This window comes from Typopeltis vanoorti, chromosome 14 (assembly GCF_054136105.1).
Source record: "Typopeltis vanoorti isolate ZY-2024b chromosome 14, IOZ_Tvanoo_1.0, whole genome shotgun sequence".
In the NCBI taxonomy this organism is placed as follows: Eukaryota; Metazoa; Arthropoda; class Arachnida; order Uropygi; family Thelyphonidae; genus Typopeltis; species Typopeltis vanoorti.
Genome location: NC_143562.1, coordinates 60,062,525 through 60,081,339, shown reverse-complemented (window position 1 = coordinate 60,081,339; position 18,815 = coordinate 60,062,525). Strand labels below are relative to the sequence as shown.

The following is an 18,815-nucleotide window of genomic DNA, read 5'->3' as shown; positions in this document are numbered from 1 at the left end:
GTAACTTCTGTGTAGCGGAAGACAAAATATAGTCCTAAGCAGTAGAACTGTACTTAAAAACGGCGGCGAACGTTTTTTTTTTTTTTTTTTTTTAGTTCGTCTTCTTTTTGGCGTCAGCATACTTACGGCTTTCTTTACTTAACAGTACATTTCATCGATAGTAAGACGTAACGTTCTTACTATCGATAATGGTATCTTCATTAAAAATTCCGTTTCTTAGTAGAAGCAATCAATTAACTGCTATCTTACAACACAAATATAGACTATTTATTGTTCGATATAATGTCACATTTACCCCATAATAATTTATAGCGTTTGAACAGTTTTTCTCATAGCACCTTGTCATATGCCTTTTCCATATCTACAAAACTTAAATACATATTCTTGTTATATTCCCATGAATTATCAGCTGTTTGTCTTAAAGTGAAAAGTTGATCCTAATAACCCCACTTTACCTGAACCAAGCTTGTTGTTCTCTAAGTTTCTCTGGCATAATTTTTCTTAACCTCTTTTCACGTATGCTTGCATAAATCTTACCTGAACACACAGTGGGGAAATTCCTTTGTAGTCCTCATCCTCACATTCAGTTTTATTTCCCTTTTCACAGATGGGAACTATGAGAGCTCCGCTCCAATCATCTGGAATTTGTCCTTCTGATCTATGCTCTATGAATATACAGTGTAACACTGTAAAAGTTTCACGCCTGATTGCATTCCTCAATAAGGATTACATATGAAATATCTCCTGGACGTATTTTATTGAAATACCGTATTGGGAATTCTCGCAAAAACGTGTGCAATTTTTGTTTCAAACGGACCACTTGAAGTGGCAAAATTATGCAAAACAAAATTATTATGGCAAAAGAGTACATATCGCCAACAATAAGGAAATGATTTCGGTTAATTATACCAAGTATGGAAATGACTGTACACAGTCAGTATCGATTAAATCCTATTATCATGCCATGAAGTTATTATTTCGAATTCTTTTAGCAATAAAAAGAGTTCAGTTAAAGCGAAAAAATAAAATAAAATAAGCTTTGAACTTATTTAAAAATAAGTTCAAATCATTTTGTCAATAACATCGGAATTATAACGAAAGAAAAAAAAAATCTTTCGTTAAGTTGCTTCAGTAACAGAGGTTACTGCGAGTAGCGTATCTGTTTAACCAAATAGTAAATAGCTCTTATAGCTATTTACATACAAACGCAGTTTGTTCAGAAATTAATTATTAATTGTCAATATTTCCATTGTTTTCGCTAGAACTGTCGTGAAATGCCAGATAAACGTTTATACAGAAAACTCTGTCGAATGATAGTACACGTGTGAGAACATCGACGAGCATATCAAAAGTTATAGCGGGTTTATGACATGTCGACTTATTTTTAAATTCTGTTCACAAAATGTGTCTATTAGAATATTCGTTTATTCCGTCCGTATGCATGTTATTCTGGGACTCTGGCTGGTTTATTATTATTTTTTTAAAATTGGTAGGGACATAAAGGAGCAAAACTAGAAACTGTCCCGGAGATCACCGGTCTCGAAATCGGAATGTCATTCCGCATATGAAAAATATAAAACGAAAATTCTAGTAAAGATAACATTAATATTGACCTATTAAAATTTGAATTCGAAGAATTGTTATCCACTTTGGCTAAACTCTGCAGCATAATCAACATCAGTGAATCCATCCCTGATCATTAATCATCTGGCTCAGCTATTCATGACTAATAGCTAAATTCAAAAATAATTCTTTTACACACACAAAAAAAAATAAAATAAATAAATAGAAATCAGATATAAATAAATATAGACTAATCAGACTTATTTCTCATAACTACAAGTTATTTATTAGTTATTCAAAACAGTTTAAGCCAAACTAGAAGCAAACTAACCATACGAACAAGCCTAATTTATGGATTTTTTTTAATGCTCTAGATTACTTGCATACATTAAAAATCAAATATCAAATTATAGAAAAATAATTTAAATATAGAATGTTTACATAAACTTAACTATTTGAATTAAATATAACTACATTTCTATATATTGATTTTATCAATGGCATCAAGCGTGCCACAGAGTAATATAACAAATCATTTGTGTCTATTTGATCTATAGTCTAGGCCCAAAGCGGCATAGGTTATGCAGTCATTGACATCTTTTAGCTTTTGGCAACAAGGTGTAAACATATAACTTAAATGTAAACGTTACATAAGAGAGAAGGGGAGCGATTAAATAATTTGTGATTACTTCTCATTTTAGTTAATCTCTCCTCCCATCTCTCTTAAATTGTGTTCCTTTTCCGTGGAAAACGAAGCTGATGGATTCTTTTATATTGTTATGTTTTATGATCGTTTCCAATCATAAAATCGTATGGCTTTGGCCAAATATATACGCATCCGCTCCCCAACCAATGGGCTATGGATTTGAATGACAGACTTTCTTCATCGATATGACACCAGAACTCTGTTACTATAGGCCTGAAGCGATTGAAAAAGTGTCATGTGTGGTCTCTAGAGCAGAGAATTGATTATTTAACCTCATTGCAGCCATGATTTTTAAATCATCTCTCTCTCTCTCTCTCTGTGTGTGTGTGTGTGTGTGTGTTTATCAGAGAGAAACAAATTTTGTGTTAACGTATTATATATGTGTATAGTATTATTCGGTTGTATAAATCCGCAGTTTTCCTTTCGTGAAAAGATTTTATCTAAATATTATATTATATCTTCATTTCATTCTTCATTAAAATATTTTAATATTTTAATTAACAAATTACATTATCGAGTTTTTTTTAATCAGCTGATGTTTTCAGAAGAAACTGCCTTTGTATTTGAATTTTATTTTAATAAATTTTATTATTCATTATTATTTTATTATTTTAATTTTAATTAATTTATTTATTTATTTTAATTTTAATTAATTTATTTATTTATTTTATTATTTTTTATTTTAATTTTTATTTATTTATTATTTTATTATTTTTTATTTTAATTTTTATTTATTTATTATTTTATTTATTTATTATTTTAATTTTTATTTATTTATTTATTATTATTTTATTATTTTTTATTATTCATTTATTTATTTGAGATGAATTGCTTTTCAGCAAATTGTCATTTGATGAAACTATTCATGAGTTGTTTTTGTGGACTTTTTCGCACACCCTTTTTATGACTTCCAGCAATGAAGAATCCTCGAAACAGCAATGGAAAGAAAAGAGCTGTCGTATTTTTTTAAAGATATCTTTCGTCGATTGAAAATGTAATACCTTGAGGTAAGTTTATTCTTATTATTTTAGAAATAGAAGTGAGACAAGGCTAGGTTCAATGAATATGATCAGTGTTCTAGAACTGTATTTTGCTTTTCAGGAAGATTTTTTGAAGCACATTTGCCCAACATACCCAACTTTTTTTTTGACGTTTCATTCCCAGTGTGGTGTGTCGTGTGCTGCCATTTTGACAATGAATTAAAATCTTGCATTTTCAACACTTTTTATCACAATATGACATAGTTGGGCATCATCATCAGCATTTTCTCTGCCTTCACATTTCATTTCATTAATTCAAAAACATTGAGAGGGAGTCAGGATATCGCGCCATTTCCATAAACACGATTCAAGAGTTCAATAATTTCAGAACTTTTTTTTCCCTCGAGTTTCATAAAAAAATTTTAAAATGTTTTTTTCCAGATATATGCCATTCATTTTTATTATGAAGCACAAGGATATAATAAAACACAAAACGCTTACCAAAATAATTTGCTTCTAAACAGAATTCAAGCATGTAGGAACTTACGACAACTATCTTTCTCAGTGTTGCCACGTGCAGCGTGTAAAATCAATTCTATTATTTTATTGTTGGAACTTGTGTAGTTAAGCATTGTAAGAAACTTAGTATATATAAAAACAAATAAATAAGTAATTAAAATAGAAAAATATGTGAGCTGAACTGAGAAATTAGAAGGCCAGCTGCAATTTAATGCCAGATATGCTGTTACTTGGCTGTTATTGTTTTTAGTGACATTGTTGCTGCTCGACTTTTTAGAGAATTTATATTCTTAACAATTAAAAGAATCATTCCAGCCAAGTAGCCTCTCTAAATTGCAGCCAAACCTACAAGACTTATTTTATTTTTATACATGAGATTTTTAGATTTATTATTATTATTTTAAAAGAGCTAGATAAACCGATCGATAGGTTGAAGAGTGCGTCCTACAGTGGTACTCGCGCATGTACAAATTTTCGGATGACCTTAAGGAATGTAAGAATATATTCGAAATTTAGTCTAAAGCGGTTGAACGACAACCTGTAGAAGAGGGATAAAGATTTTTTTTTTTGTAATTTTTTAAGTGCTCTAGTTCTTTCATAATTTACAGCAGGTTGAATTTGAGCCTTCATGATTTATGTAGTTAGGGTAGTCAGTGACTATTTTGGTAGTTGACTTGAGAGTCACTGCCAATATATCATCAATCTGCAATGAATTTATCAACATGCATTTTGAAATATTGAATAAAAATATTTCCCCGCGGTTCTAGGAATACCTATATGCAATCTTTCTCCGAAATTCTATGAAAGATAGTTTATGACATACTAATCATCTCGTAACCCCCCCCCCCCCCAAAAAATAAAATAAAATAAAACTCTCCTTAAACTTAAAAAAAATTAAGAGGATTTGTGTGGGAAGGGAGAATTATCTTCCCTGGATTCTTTAAATGAATAAATAACCAGCCATCATTATATATTTCCAAATTAGAGGATGGAATCAAGAGAAAAAAATGTTTGTTATGTATGTATTAATTTAGTTTAGACGGTCACGTTTTCTGACCTTGTTTCTTTCAAGAATGATTGGAAGGAAGTTGCTGGAGTTTACACTAGTATACTCCTACAGTACAGGAAACAAATTAGATTCATCTAAGACATGTTCAGTTTTATGATGAGTTATTCATGTATAGGAATGTGACTTAAAAAAAAACTTATCGCTTTGATATTCTTATTCCAGACAAATTGTTTGCCGGGTTAAAAAAAAATGTAATTAACTTTCAAATAGTGAAGCGGTATTTTGGGGCATGCTATTGTTTTAAAAGTCACATAAACTGTCGTCACAGTTACCAGGCGTCTTTGTCTAAATCAAGAGTGAAGTTGCAACGCTGCGGAAGGCAACGGGGTAATGACGTCAAGCTAGGCTCTCCCAGCTTTCAGCAGGTTAAACATCCTTATTTGTAAGTCGGGTGGAGGAGCACGGAGTAGAAGCCTGTTGGCACACCCATCTTTTCATATGCAGAGAGACAAGGCATTTCAGTTGCATTTGTTTGTTTGTGTGTGTGTGTGTGTGAGTGCACACACTCATAAGCCACCTACGTTGGATGTACTTGCCTTTTTTTGAGGAGGGATATTATTGTTATTGTTTTGTTTTTCGGTTTTTGTTTGTTATGGCAACGATCAAAATAAAATAAAATAAAGGAGGCATACAACAACACAACAGTTTGCTTTTACATTATTTCACAATTCAGGACACAGATACAACTTAAATAGGAACTGAGAATAGTCTTCCCATCCACAGTGATTAAAAAATTATCTCAAACAATTAAGTTATTTTTCTACGTTAAATCAAGCAAATTAACTTATGTACAATAAACAGATCACACTAATGGTGTGATTGCTAAGAGGGCATAGCGTAATATCAGCATAACGCCACACCGGAACATTTTTACAATGATCCACTGGCTTAAAAAAAAAAAAAAAAAAAACATAGGCAAAGATAAACAGAATTTCATAAATAAACTAGCGTTGAGCTTCGTCTGTGTCCGAACTTGACCTGCCAAGTCTTGCGGAGCCAGCCACAGTTTCATTAACAGAATACACATACACATGTACACAATTGATTTTTATATACATATCTATAAACATGCCTTAAACACGTAGCGATATGCACAACAATGAAAAAAAAAATCGTGTCCTTGCTTGGATTCCGTAGTCTCTCTTTCTTTCTTTCTGTTTTTTTTTTTTTTTTTTTTTTTATCAGACCGAGCTCACATAAATATTTGTTATAAAATAAGTGCAAGGTTGCACGATACGTTTATAACAGTTACACATCAGGTGAATTTATATCACATAATTAAATAAGCTTTTTTACAACAATGAAACCGAAAATAAGCAGTTTTTAACAATAAAATTTGCGATAACAGAGCTTTATTAAAAGGGAAATTTTTCCATACAATATTATTGCTTATGTACAGCTTCCCAACATAAAGGAATCTTTGCACAGTCTGCTAGACTACGTATATATATAAACCACAAGAATTTGTAGTTTTTATTTTTGGAAGTATCAGGACTGACCGGTAAGGCAATCAAGGAGACTTCTCAAATTCCCATGCTTCGACACCACGAGTTTATATTTAAAATAAAATAATAAAAAAAAAGTCGCGCTGGTTTATCCTGATCTCCTCACTTTCCTAAAACCGGCTTCCCTGTAGGCATACACATTTTTCCAACGAAACACTTTGTTTTAATATGCGTTTTTATGAGCAATTAATAATATTAACATTAAAAAGTTCGATTTTTTTTTCATTTAAAAAGTTATAAAACATTTGATGTTCAAATACTTGATTTTTAAATGTTTTAATTATCTTCCGAGATAATTAATAATCATATGGATACGGTAATTTTTTTTGTCAAAAAATTTCTGCGTAGAATGATAAATGGTATTAATTATATTTTCATTGCCCCACGATTGTCAAAGCAGACCTGGTAAGAATTTCTTACATTAAACAATCTTTAAAAGTTTAAATTTCATACGCTGGTTGTATGTAATGTAAGGATTAAAAAAGTGAATTTAAAATAACAAACATCAAAACAGTAAAAAAGAGCTTGCAACGAGACCTGCATTTTATTGCTGTCTGTCTTTAGACAGGAAATAACTCTTTTCTTTAATAGCTGAATCCAGTCATACTAATAATAACATCTACCATATATAACAGAACACTAATTTTGCATTAAGCCAAAGTGAAACATTAAATCGTGGAGAAGAAAACTACATTATCACAGTAAAACATGATTGAAACAATTTTTCTATCTTTTTTTTTTTACTCTCACTTTTAACAATCTCTGAACGTGCATAATTATTCCATGCTAACCATTTATTGATTTCTGTTCTCTTTCATTTTTTTTTTTTTTCATAAAGGCAATTGTGCCCGACTTAACACTGTGAGAATAGATTTTTTATTCATTTTCCCCTTCAATATGACTGCTTGAAGCAACTGGCAGTCTGGTCAAGAGTATTAGGACGACGGAAAACAGAAAAATAAAATAACTCACATAAATTAACCCTATCAAGTATAGAGTGATCGAATAAGTCTCTGAATATTATCATTCAAAAGTTCTATAAAGGAATGCATGTCACTAGAAAAAATGTCTTTGGCCAAAAAAAAACATCTTTACGAAGAGTTTATTAGATTCTTCTCGAGTTCATTTGCCTGCTTCTGAAAAACTGTACGCACATGCACACACTCGTTGTCCGACTAACTTATCCTTGGCAAACTTCGGAGTCTCTTTCCTAAAATCTCTCCAAAGAGGCTAACTGGAATCAAGTCTTGTAAAATCTCTTTGGACGGACTGATTAGTAACTTGTCTCTCTTGCGTTAAAACAACCGACCCTGAGGGGCGAGGGGTTGGCCACCATTACCACACTATTCCATTGCAGCAGGAGTAGGAAAATACGGCAGCCACATCACCTGGGTAGGAATCGAGAGACAAAAGATGGCTTGGTTTACTTGCTGAAGAGGAACGAAGCAAACAGTCTGCTTGCAAGTGACAGCAACGCCACCTGCTGTGGAGCTATAACTGTGGATCACATAAGTACTGCTAAGGACCGCTTCCTCGACTTATGGTGGATATACGTGTAGATAAATGGGTGGAGGGAAACGGAGGGACTACATAGGGTGCTCTCATACCATGTCCCACTTCTGGATCCTGTAATATAAAATATAACAATTAGAATATATCTCGAATAATAATAAATAAAACATTATGTGTATTTCATTATTGTAATATTGCATTGCATTTATTTCTTAACTGCTTCCATCCTATTTATACGAAATGTGTATACTCAGTCCAATTCCGTTTTGGTTTCAATCAGATAATTTTCATTGGTACAGTTTGGAAAAACGATTGTGAATGATAGAAATAATGTCATATGGTTGTATGGAACTTAAAACTTTTACTGTCTTAATTATATAATCGTTAAGGGACAAAATAAAACTGTCTACATTAGAATTAAAAAATTGTCTACGGCCGTTATGATGATGAATGGTCATTATTCCAAGAATGCTATAACGAAAATTAACCTAATTTTAGGCTTGTTTTGCCAAATATACTTATTAGATTCATATTGTCATCCCATCCTCTTATTCAAATTCTGGGACTGTAGCTGGACTATTTGCGTCGAAATTTGGCATTTGGAATCTTTACAATAAATTGTATAGCTCGTCCAGTTTTTATTTCAATTGCACGATTTAATCACTCCGCTTTGCTGGATAGAATGGATAACATTTGAGATTGAGGACGTATAAAAGATATTCGTATGATTCAGTTTTGGATTTAATCGTTACTGTTATTGGCAAATAGTGAAGTAACACACTTAGGCAAAAAGAAAATCATGTCTATACTATAACACGTAAGCAAAAAACGGATCGACGTATCATAAAAACACTCTATAACTTTTGACACACAACCATTGGATTTTTACAAAATTCCGTCACTCGGAAGAGTTCCTTGATTTATAACAGACATCGTGATTGTTAATTCTAAAGCAAAAGAAATATAGATAACCAAAAATTCATCCCTAAACAGTTCCAAACAGTTTGGTATGTAAATACATCGCAGTTTGCTGTCCTGCTCGGTACTGATGTATTATCGTTTGCAACCTTTCTGGTGGAGTCACTTAAAAAAAAAAATAATAATAATATTTATAAATAATTTATTTGAGGCTGCTAAGCCTAATGTGTGTTTAGTCATATTGGTACGTTGCAGTGTAGTGATCTTCATTGGTCAGAACTAGGCCCAGGTTCAAGACTATTTACTAAAAGCTTTTTCCCCTTATTATAATTTCATTTTAATTGGCAAAACTATTTCGAATGATAATAATAATTTCTCTCTGGTTCGATTATATTTAATGAAATTTAGTATTTAAGATCATATATTAAAATTTGTTGTTTCTACTGAACCATTTTAATAGCAAAATCAGGCAGAACAAAATGATGTGTACAGTACCAAAAACGGCTTTAGGTACAATCGTTCTAATAATGAACTGTGTTACTATACAAAAATGCTCAATACGAAACTCGTCTTTTTATGATTCTCTGAAATGATTTCTTTGCTTGTTATGTTTATCTCCTTATGTAATAAGAAAGAAAATAACCGTCTCCAATAATTTCCTCACTTGCTATCCCCCCGCTACCCCTAGAAAAGTCAGGCAATTCAGTTAAATATAAAATTTAATTGCAAAAAACCAGATAATCTCCATGTTAACAATTAAAATTATCTATGCAAGCAATTTATTATTTTTGCCTTTTTTATGAATTTTTCTCGTCATTCTTATCAGTAATCTCAGGGTTAACTTTGTTTGATGTGCCTTTTCACTACTTTACAATGAATTATTATTTTCATTAATAACACTAACTCGAAAACTTAATGATATGATGCATGTATAGGTTATGGTTCTGTATTTTATATGGTTTGAATGAATTTTTCTTATCTTTTTGAATTAAACTGCATTCGTTCATTATCTTGTTCCCCACTTTGGTTTAAAGTTCCAATTTTCTACTACTTTATGACATTCTCTACCATTAGCGCAGGTAATGAGATGATGTCAGTGCAGATGAAACAGTGTGTCGTGGTTCGGTTTCTGATTGTCAGAAACGTTCCACATGTTGACATTTATTGGCGAGTGAAAGTTGTTTATGGAGAAGCGTGTGTAGACATCAGAACTGTTTGATGTTGGGTTGTACGTGTCTGCGATGCAAACCTCAACATAGAATGTGAAAAGTGTAGTGCATACAGAATTCTTGCCTGCTGGCACCACCATTAACTCTGAATGTTCTGTTGGAATACTGAAAAATTAAACTCACATTACATTGCTGTGGGAGGAGCAAATTTACAAATGTTTTTCAGCACTCCTACGAACACCTCTGTATTGCTGAATGTAAAACGGAATGTGACCGGCTTAAATAAATAATTATTGCTATTTTGTTAAAAAAAATTAAATCTTTAAACACAAGTAGAAATTATGAGAAATGACAGAGGAAATTAGATATTAGAATCGGAAAGACCAGAAAGGGGAAATAGTTTAGAACTACTAATCTAGTACCTACCAGGGTAGGTATGAACTGGCTGTACTCAGCAGAGAGTTCTAACCGCTTCCTCTCTAGGATCTCTGGGTACTCCTTTAGCATCTTCACTTTCTTCCATCTTCGCCTAAAACAGAAAAGGATATACCAATTAGATAAACTTCCTTTACATAATATATAGGGCATCTAATTTCAACTGAAAATATGAGTTCATATAATCGCATACCATTGAAACCAACTGACTGCCATGCAACAAGCTGTTCTTAAATGTATATCCATTACATACATACATTTTGCCTTCTTTTTTCCATGAATAATGACCTCAAAATGGAAGTCCGAAAACAACAACAACAACAAAAAAAACCTGTGAATTTGACATCCATGTCTTTGCTTTCGCATGCATGCTCATTTAATTTTTCATTAATAGATACAGTTTTTATGTGCATCAGCAGTGTATACAGGGGGAAGTTCTAAAATGGGGGTATCTGCCTTTAAAGCGAGTTATACGCCTATCTGTAGCGCAATCAACACTCCAAAATGGTATCTCTGTCGAATTTTGCAAATGCTAGTATTTTATAACCTATTTGTAGATGATGGCAGAAAAAGTTAATTTAAAGAAAATTAAGATTTTGCAATAAGAAAATTAAGAAAAAACGATCTATAAATATTATTAACATAAATTTATATTAACAACGGATTACATAAAAGCTGATTTTTGTCATTTGTGTTGCTGTCTTTGTTAGTCCACTTGTAACTGTCGACATATGTTGCAACGATTAAAAAAAAAAAAAAAAAAACCTCTGTACTAGGCTTCAACTTTTTTTTTTTTTTCGTGAAAGTGGGAGTGCATGAAATTGCCAAAGTGGACAACGCCTCTAACCAGTATTGGTTTAAAGCTGCGTGAACACCAATCTTTCTCTGTCTCCATTACTTGTCCCCATTACTCAGCTAAAAGCTACCCAGCTTAAAAAGGAAATAAATTTCTACGATGACATCACACTTTTATTTTCTGATTTTTTTTGTATTGCTTTCAAAGAAAATCCAAGAATAGCTAGCTTTGGCTTTCAAAGAACACCAATAATAAATAGAGACCAAATAATATCATCCTTATTTCTTTGGTATTCACAAAGTTATCAATAATAAATATTTCAAAGTACTCATGATTAAGTTAATGGTCCCTCGATTAATTATTTTATAATTTTAAACTCACTGTATATGTTAAACGAATACTATACACAAAACAGTAATCGAACATAAACAGATGAAAACGTAAGTACATAATTAAAAAAAAGCATAAAAATCTTACCTAATGTGCATATAAAATGTTAGCGATACGAGAACCACAAGGAGTACAGCTATAGTTACGCCTCCTGCTATACTAGCCGTCTCTATCATAACCCGTTCCCGTGATGCTGTAAGAGAAAATAAACAAAAAATCACATTATATGTATTGTTCTTCCGAAACAGCAATGCAGTAAACTGTACAAGAATGCAATTTGTCTACAATAAGAAAAACTTCATATGACGGGGCGGGGGGAGGGGTGACACCAATAAGGATACTTACGAAGATAAGATCCATCCAAGTCTTTAAATTCACACCGCTGACCCATGTACCCATCTGCGCATCTAGAAAAAAGAAACATAAAAATCAGGAAACCTGCATTCCAAGAAGTTTAACATTAATTGGTTTTTTACTGCTAAGTTTCGGAAAACATTTAAATCAGCTTTTAAAATTTATGACTTTGGATTTAAATTTATGTTTTTAAGTTCAAATAAAAATTAAATTTATAAAGCGAGTAGCATACACCGAAAATTACTATAGGGAGGATCGAAGTAGGCTAACATTTGCTTATTTTAATTAAAAGGGTTGTTTTCGCGACTGCATTTTCTGCTAAAAATTATTGCGTCAGTATATTAAACAGTGGCTATCACCTCTCCAACGGTGAAAGCGCGGTTTAAATTAAACTATTTCTGAATTTAAAAAAACAGCATTAAACAGTGCACTTAAATAAATAATTAATTAAAGTACTTTAATAATAATGCAAAACATTAATGAGCACAGAACATCTTAAATATCAAATATTGATTTAATATGTCCTTATCAAATGACAATAAAAGTCCAGGAAATTGAGGACCAGAAGCCATTTAGATCAGCGTAACAAATAAAGAATAGCGAAAAACTGTTTTATTAAATAGCGCTACTTTTATGCATTCCAGTTCAGTTAGTATAACAACCTCTTTATATTATTATGATTTTATTGTGCTTGGGTTATCGGAATCAATGCAGTCAAGTAATTATTGGTGCAATCATTAGTGCAATCGTGTAATCATCACTTATTATATTTTGCGCATGCCTGAACTAATCCAGCATTTTCATTCAAATAATAGTACAAATAACGAATTATAGAAAACAGATCAAGCCAGTACTTACTCGCAGTTGTAAAGTATGGAGTCCCTGATTTTCACGGCAAAGCAGGTAGCGCCGTTGAGACAGTACCATTTCGCGTAGGCCTCCGGGCAAGCGTACGTCTGGAAGGTGATGTTAGGCCGCATAGTGGGCGAAGGTGGGCGAGGCTTGGGTGTGGAACGCGACGAGCATGCCTCTGAAAGAAAAATGCGCTTGTTAAGCGTATGATCGTTTCAAGAGATTCACTTGGTGTAACCTCCCCTTCATTCCTTGGCCCCTTAACCCCTCCTCTTTCACTCCATGAGGTCCAGAATATGGCAAACCATAGCCGATTGGAAATAAACTGGTGGGTGAAGATAACAGAAAATCTGGTCTTCATTCGGCCCGTCTTCTGGGGGTCGAGGAGATGGCAGAGTAAGAGAAAAGAGGGGTTAAAGGTCCACTGAAAATACCTTTTTACAAGAAATCAAAAAAAAAAAAATTAAAATCTATGAAAAATTCACATATAATAATACATTCAATATCATTGATACTTCTATGCAACGCACAAAACAACTCTCACAACAGTTAATTCTTAATCTTTCACAGCATCAAATATTTTATTATCATCATCTTTCCTAACTCTCCCTTACTCCAAAAACATGCATTTTTTTTCACACCTCCTAAAGACTCTAAACACACGAACTGGAAGTCTACTTCTCTCTCATCACCTGTTATAGCTTGCAGCCAATTATTCCTACCGCAAATTGCAGGTCTCTTTTACTTGCTTATAAATATTAAACGTATTTCGTCATGACCTCGCTAGCTTTGCTGTGCATGTGCGTGCTTGTAGGTGGGAGTTTTGAATATCGGCGTTGTATATTTCGAGCCTGTTAGTACTTCAGAACAAATGTACCGACTTGCGTAGTAACGTGAGAACTGTTCCAGTCTAACGCGGAGAGCTATGGGGTGTGGCTCTTAAACAGCAGGGGCCCCACTGGCTTTCTTCATGTTGAAAACTGCAGGAAATCTACGATTTAATTGGTCGCAGGAATGGTACCAAAAGACGCGAGTAAGTTGATTAAATACGCCAATGGAGTAGCTCTTGATCACAGCAGTTAACAAGAAACGCTCAAGTTTAACAAACTGTAAAGGGAGATTTTTTTTTTTTTTTAACTGTAGTTCTGTAAAATATCTCGTTATATGGTTTACTCGTTTTACATACCTTATCGATTTAATCTTTCATAAATAAATGAAAAAAATGAAAGAATATTAGAGAATAGCTTATTACAAATACAACAAACAGACCACTAAACTTTTTTGTACATTTCTTAGTTGCCATAGCAGATTATTTTTATTTTGCAACTTGTAATTAGTTGTTTGATTTTATTATTTTCCCCTTAGCTTGTAATCCTTTAATTATGGCTAGTTCTGCTCTCTCTCTCTCTCATTCCGATTTCATTACAGCACTATTGTAATAATAATAATAATAATTTTTTTTCATTGGCTCATCACTGAAGATGAATGTTGAACAGGCTAGCACTTATGTAGACAGAAACATCGGAAATGGCTTAGTGTTCAATCTAGAAAACCCCTTAGAAAACCAGACATCCGTCTACAACTTTAAATTCCTAGCCTCACGCCTTCAACTTTATCCGTCGTTGTAAAATTCAGAGATATCAGAATTTAGAAGTATTCTTCCTGACTGAACAATTGATATTTAACTTTTAATTAATATATATCTATATCTTCACTTTTATGCAATTGTTTACAAAATAACAAAGCGGCATGAAATCAGTGCTGTAGCTAGGGGACCTGCGAAACTCTTTCCCCGAGAATAACAAGTCAAGAGTATAACATATAAAAAATAATAAAATGAAATGAAACAAAACTCTTTTTTTTATTTTACGTTTATTTTAGTCAAATGAAGGGGCATAACATTTTGCCAAGGGCACAAAAATAATTAAGGGGACGTTGTGGAACTGTTAGAACATTCGGAGCTCGGGGATATTTTAGAAAATAGATTTTTCAAGAATGTATAGCCCTTTAAATCTTTGGGGTATTATTTAGGATATTTTTAAATATATCAACGGAATCCATATATCAATAAATGAATCAATAAATTTCATTTTCGTAACATAAATAGTTTGCATCAAAATTAGGTTACTTGCGATAAGAGATATGCACGCAAAACACGTTTACGATTCATTCGAACTGTAGAATTATTCAAAGGACCTTAATTTCTAATTTAAAAAATAACTCGGTTTTTCACTGAATACTAATCTTTCCCTCCCAAAGAAACTTGTAATTTTCGCCTATAGATGTCACTTTCATTCAAACGCAGTTACAGAAAGAGCAGAATTTGACAAGTCATTATCGTCTAGCTGAGAGGTTGCAAAGAACAGAATTAAGAAGTCTACGCATCTTAGAGGATAAAGAGTAAAGATTAGCGTAAGCAGAAAGTTGGTGTGAAAAGCCGACAAAGATAAAGGCGGAACTAGGCCATTAGAGACGCGCAAATTTAGACACACACACACTTACTCCCACCTTCCTGAGATAGCTTAAGGGTCACGTTCTAGCTTTTTATCCCTGATAACTCAATAACATCGTGTGGGGTCTACAAAGGGGGTAATTTCAGACTACCATCGTAGATCCCAGCCTTCCCGACAAAGGACACTGCAATCACCAAGATCCCCTAGTAAGGTGGAAGAAATAATCCACCCCCCACTCTTTCCCCTTAACCTCTCACTACCACCTCCACCACGAAGTTTGTAATCGCACTTCACTAGCGCAAGCTTAAGAGATATCCCCGACAAGACACACCTCTGCCATTATCCTGAGGATATAAGGGCCCCTTAGCGCTTTGACACACACACACACACCGATGTCTTCATTCAGGGATGTTCTAATGGGATTGAAGCGTCTCCAGCACTCTTAGTGATAGTTCATTGAAAATGATTTAAAAATTTAACTGCTTCGGATGTATTTTAATGCTGCCTTGTAGTAACAGATGGCGCTGCCTGTCAAGGAAAGAAATATATTTCAAGAATTCACGAGCCTTATATGCACACCAAAGTTTTCCTTTTGTGTACCACATTCTTCATTTTTATGGTAAATTCGAGCACGCTACAATTAGTATTCAAGTGGTTATGTCATTATGCCTATAATACATAAGTGTAGGCGTTGAAGAGATTAACTAAAACAACTGTTTTAATTGATATAGCATTATATTCGGAAAATATTAAACACGATTCCTCTCATTGTATTACAGAGAATCGCTTCCATATTTATTTACCCCATCTGAAGCATGAATTGTAAAATTCATGCACTCATTTGGCTTCTGAAATTTAGTGGACCTATATTGAAAGGAAGATTTACATCTAAATCGACAATAGTATTCATGTTTATGATTCCATCTATCACCCCTAACACATCTATCACAAAAGCCCAAGTTTGGAAAGGGTAGTGGGGAAACGGTGAGAAACAACACAATTCTCCGACTCTTTGTCACTCCTGAGTAGCTTGGACATTTACTGGAAGACGATATATCACCTTAACGAGCTTTCATTTAGACAAATGACCCTTGTTGACATTCACTTTCTCCCTGTCCTTTCTAACCAGCAGACTTTATGACCTTGCTGTGCTCAGTGCTTTGAGGACGGTGTATTTGTCGACCTGTGTGTCCTTCCGAAGCCTTTTTCCAAATGGCTGTCCATTTGGGAAACTCAGGATCACAGACACCGCTTCTCACCTGGCTAGTGACCTCGGCTCTCCCCTTCTATAAACTACGGGGACTTAGCGTGACCACCTTCTGCCGTATGGTCATTACAGTGCGATGGTTAACCCCGTGGGAGGGCCTGTCCTTTTGTTGACGGACGATACTTCATTAGAACTGCCTTGGTCGAGCAGATGACTCTATCAGTTGACAGTTCCAGGGAGACGGTAATTTGTGGACGTCAGGAAACTGCGCGAAAGTTAATTAGACCCCCAAGTTTAGTGCAGGATAAATGAAGTGTGTATGTTCGCCCTTGCACGCACAGGAGAAGAGAGAGGAATACGTACATTCAAAACCGCAAGAATCCTTTAATAGTAGTTAATTTTGTTGGGGGGGGGGGGGGGGGAAGAGGACCATCTAAGGTCCTTTAAAGTTGTTTATCATGTTTAGTATCCAAAAATAAAGAGGATCTGATGTTTGTTTTATTTTTATCTCGATACAAAAAAAGCAAACTTGTTATTTTCGTGTAAAACATGATATACATCTCTCAAAGAAAGAAACTGACAGAATGCGACAATGAAATGAAGCAGTGCTACATATTATAGCACAATTATGTTTTCATATTTGTAGTTGCTTTCTGCAAAAATGTATATGCACCTATTCGTTTTATCCGTCCGTCCAACATATACCAACTCGATTTTCACTGTATGTATTTTAATGGAATTTGGTCTTTAGGATTTACCAAGATTCGTAACGTCACCACAAATCTTAGTTTTAACCGGACCATTATCTGGAAAATTAGGCGAGATGATTTCATATACGATAAAAATTATATGTTACGAATTACAATAGACAAGCAAAGTGTATACTACATAACCAAAACCGATTCTACATTCAATCGCTATTATAACAATGATCTTTACAATTATCCCATGATGTCAAAATACAATAATGTTTGTGCGAAATGTATCCTTTCATGATTGTCATGGATCATTTCCTTATATTTTACTTAGTTAAAAGTGACAATTGCTAAAATAAACTATTTTTTAAACACATTAAAATTGATTCTTGTGTACTGCAATTAAAATGTAAATGCATTGTTTATTTTTCATTTATATATTTATTTATTTCAAAATTTTAACCGCAGCATAAGTTCCGGATGTTGCGTTTGTCTGTTATCATTGCCATAGCAACCTTGTTATTTGAGTTTACCGTTCACTTCACTGTGTATTTAAAATACTGTATATCATACACAACTTGTACATGTATTATTCACAGCATAGTGAATATATAGCACAGCTTAATGTCACTATAAAATAGACTGTTTGGAGTTATTTGTGAAAATTGAACATTTCTAATCTCTTAACCGATCTGAAATATCGCGAATCGATAGGTAGACATATTTGCTTGTGTAACTCGATTTTATTTTTACATATTTTGTAAAACTGAAATTATATCATATTTTAGCAGTAAAGAGAGTGTATACGTCATATTTATTTATTTTTTTATCTTGAAAGATTTCTAAGAACTGCCAACCCTCCCTGCCACTTCTATCTGTTTTTCGCTCACTGAACCGCACTAATCGAAAATGTGCAGATCTTACATTCAGAGAAAGCGCTATATCCCCTATGTCCCCCTAGCGGAGAGTGTGGCTTTTCTGGAACATGTGGCTGCTAGGACAATAGATAGTTGTTTTGGTGACGCTGCCTAGCATATTGCATATTTGCTCGAGATTCGGGAAGGATGGGGAGTAGAACCAATAATGTATAGGGATGGGGGAGAAGCACAAGGAGGGAGACTGATCTTGCTACAAGAAAAAGTTACGCTCCCCATTCCACCCCCGTCCGGTTTGATGCATCAATTCACTCTCCTGCCCTACCAGGTGAAATGTTGCTTCTTGGAGGGGCATGACCGTCTGTCGCGTGTTCTTGACACGTGCGCGCATGGCGGTGACCATTTAGTGGCCTTCCTGATGCAGCTGGCCGGCGTTCCGGGGGTTTGACCACGACAAACAATTCCCATTTGCTCCATCTACCCCCCCCCCTCCCTCCCTACTCCCCGTTCCTATTCCATAAGATGGAGGCAACGAATGAGGGCTTTTGCTACGATTGGTCTCTACCATTCCCGGCGGAGACAGGTGAGGTACCGTTAGGGATTGCGGCCCCCCCCTTCGCTTTCCTCTCCTCATTCCCCTCACCTACTTCCCCTTTCCTTTCCTGCTTACGACTGCAACCTGCCGCAAGTTCCTACCGAACTCCGCGCAGAGGTAGCGGGTGGCTTCTACCCTCGTGCCAGCTGGGAGGGATGTCTAGACTACTGATTCACTAGCATTCTCTGCCTCAGCCAGGTGGTGTCTCCCTTTCTGCTTACG

The 18,815-nt window shown here is 34.2% G+C and overlaps 1 protein-coding gene across 1 annotated transcript in view; it reads right to left on the bottom strand.

Moving 5' to 3' along the window:
- Positions 1-7,860: 7,860 nt before the first annotated feature.
- Positions 7,861-18,815, bottom strand: part of LOC150099523 (protein spitz-like) — a 29,934-nt gene continuing 18,979 nt past the window's right edge. Inside the window, exons 3-7 of the mRNA XM_090403450.1 lie at positions 12,775-12,946; positions 11,908-11,969; positions 11,650-11,755; positions 10,368-10,470; positions 7,861-7,968 (exon numbers count right to left, since the gene is read on the bottom strand). Coding sequence (XP_090259576.1) covers positions 7,861-7,968; positions 10,368-10,470; positions 11,650-11,755; positions 11,908-11,969; positions 12,775-12,946 — 551 coding nt within the window. The remainder of the gene's footprint in view (positions 7,969-10,367; positions 10,471-11,649; positions 11,756-11,907; positions 11,970-12,774; positions 12,947-18,815) is intronic.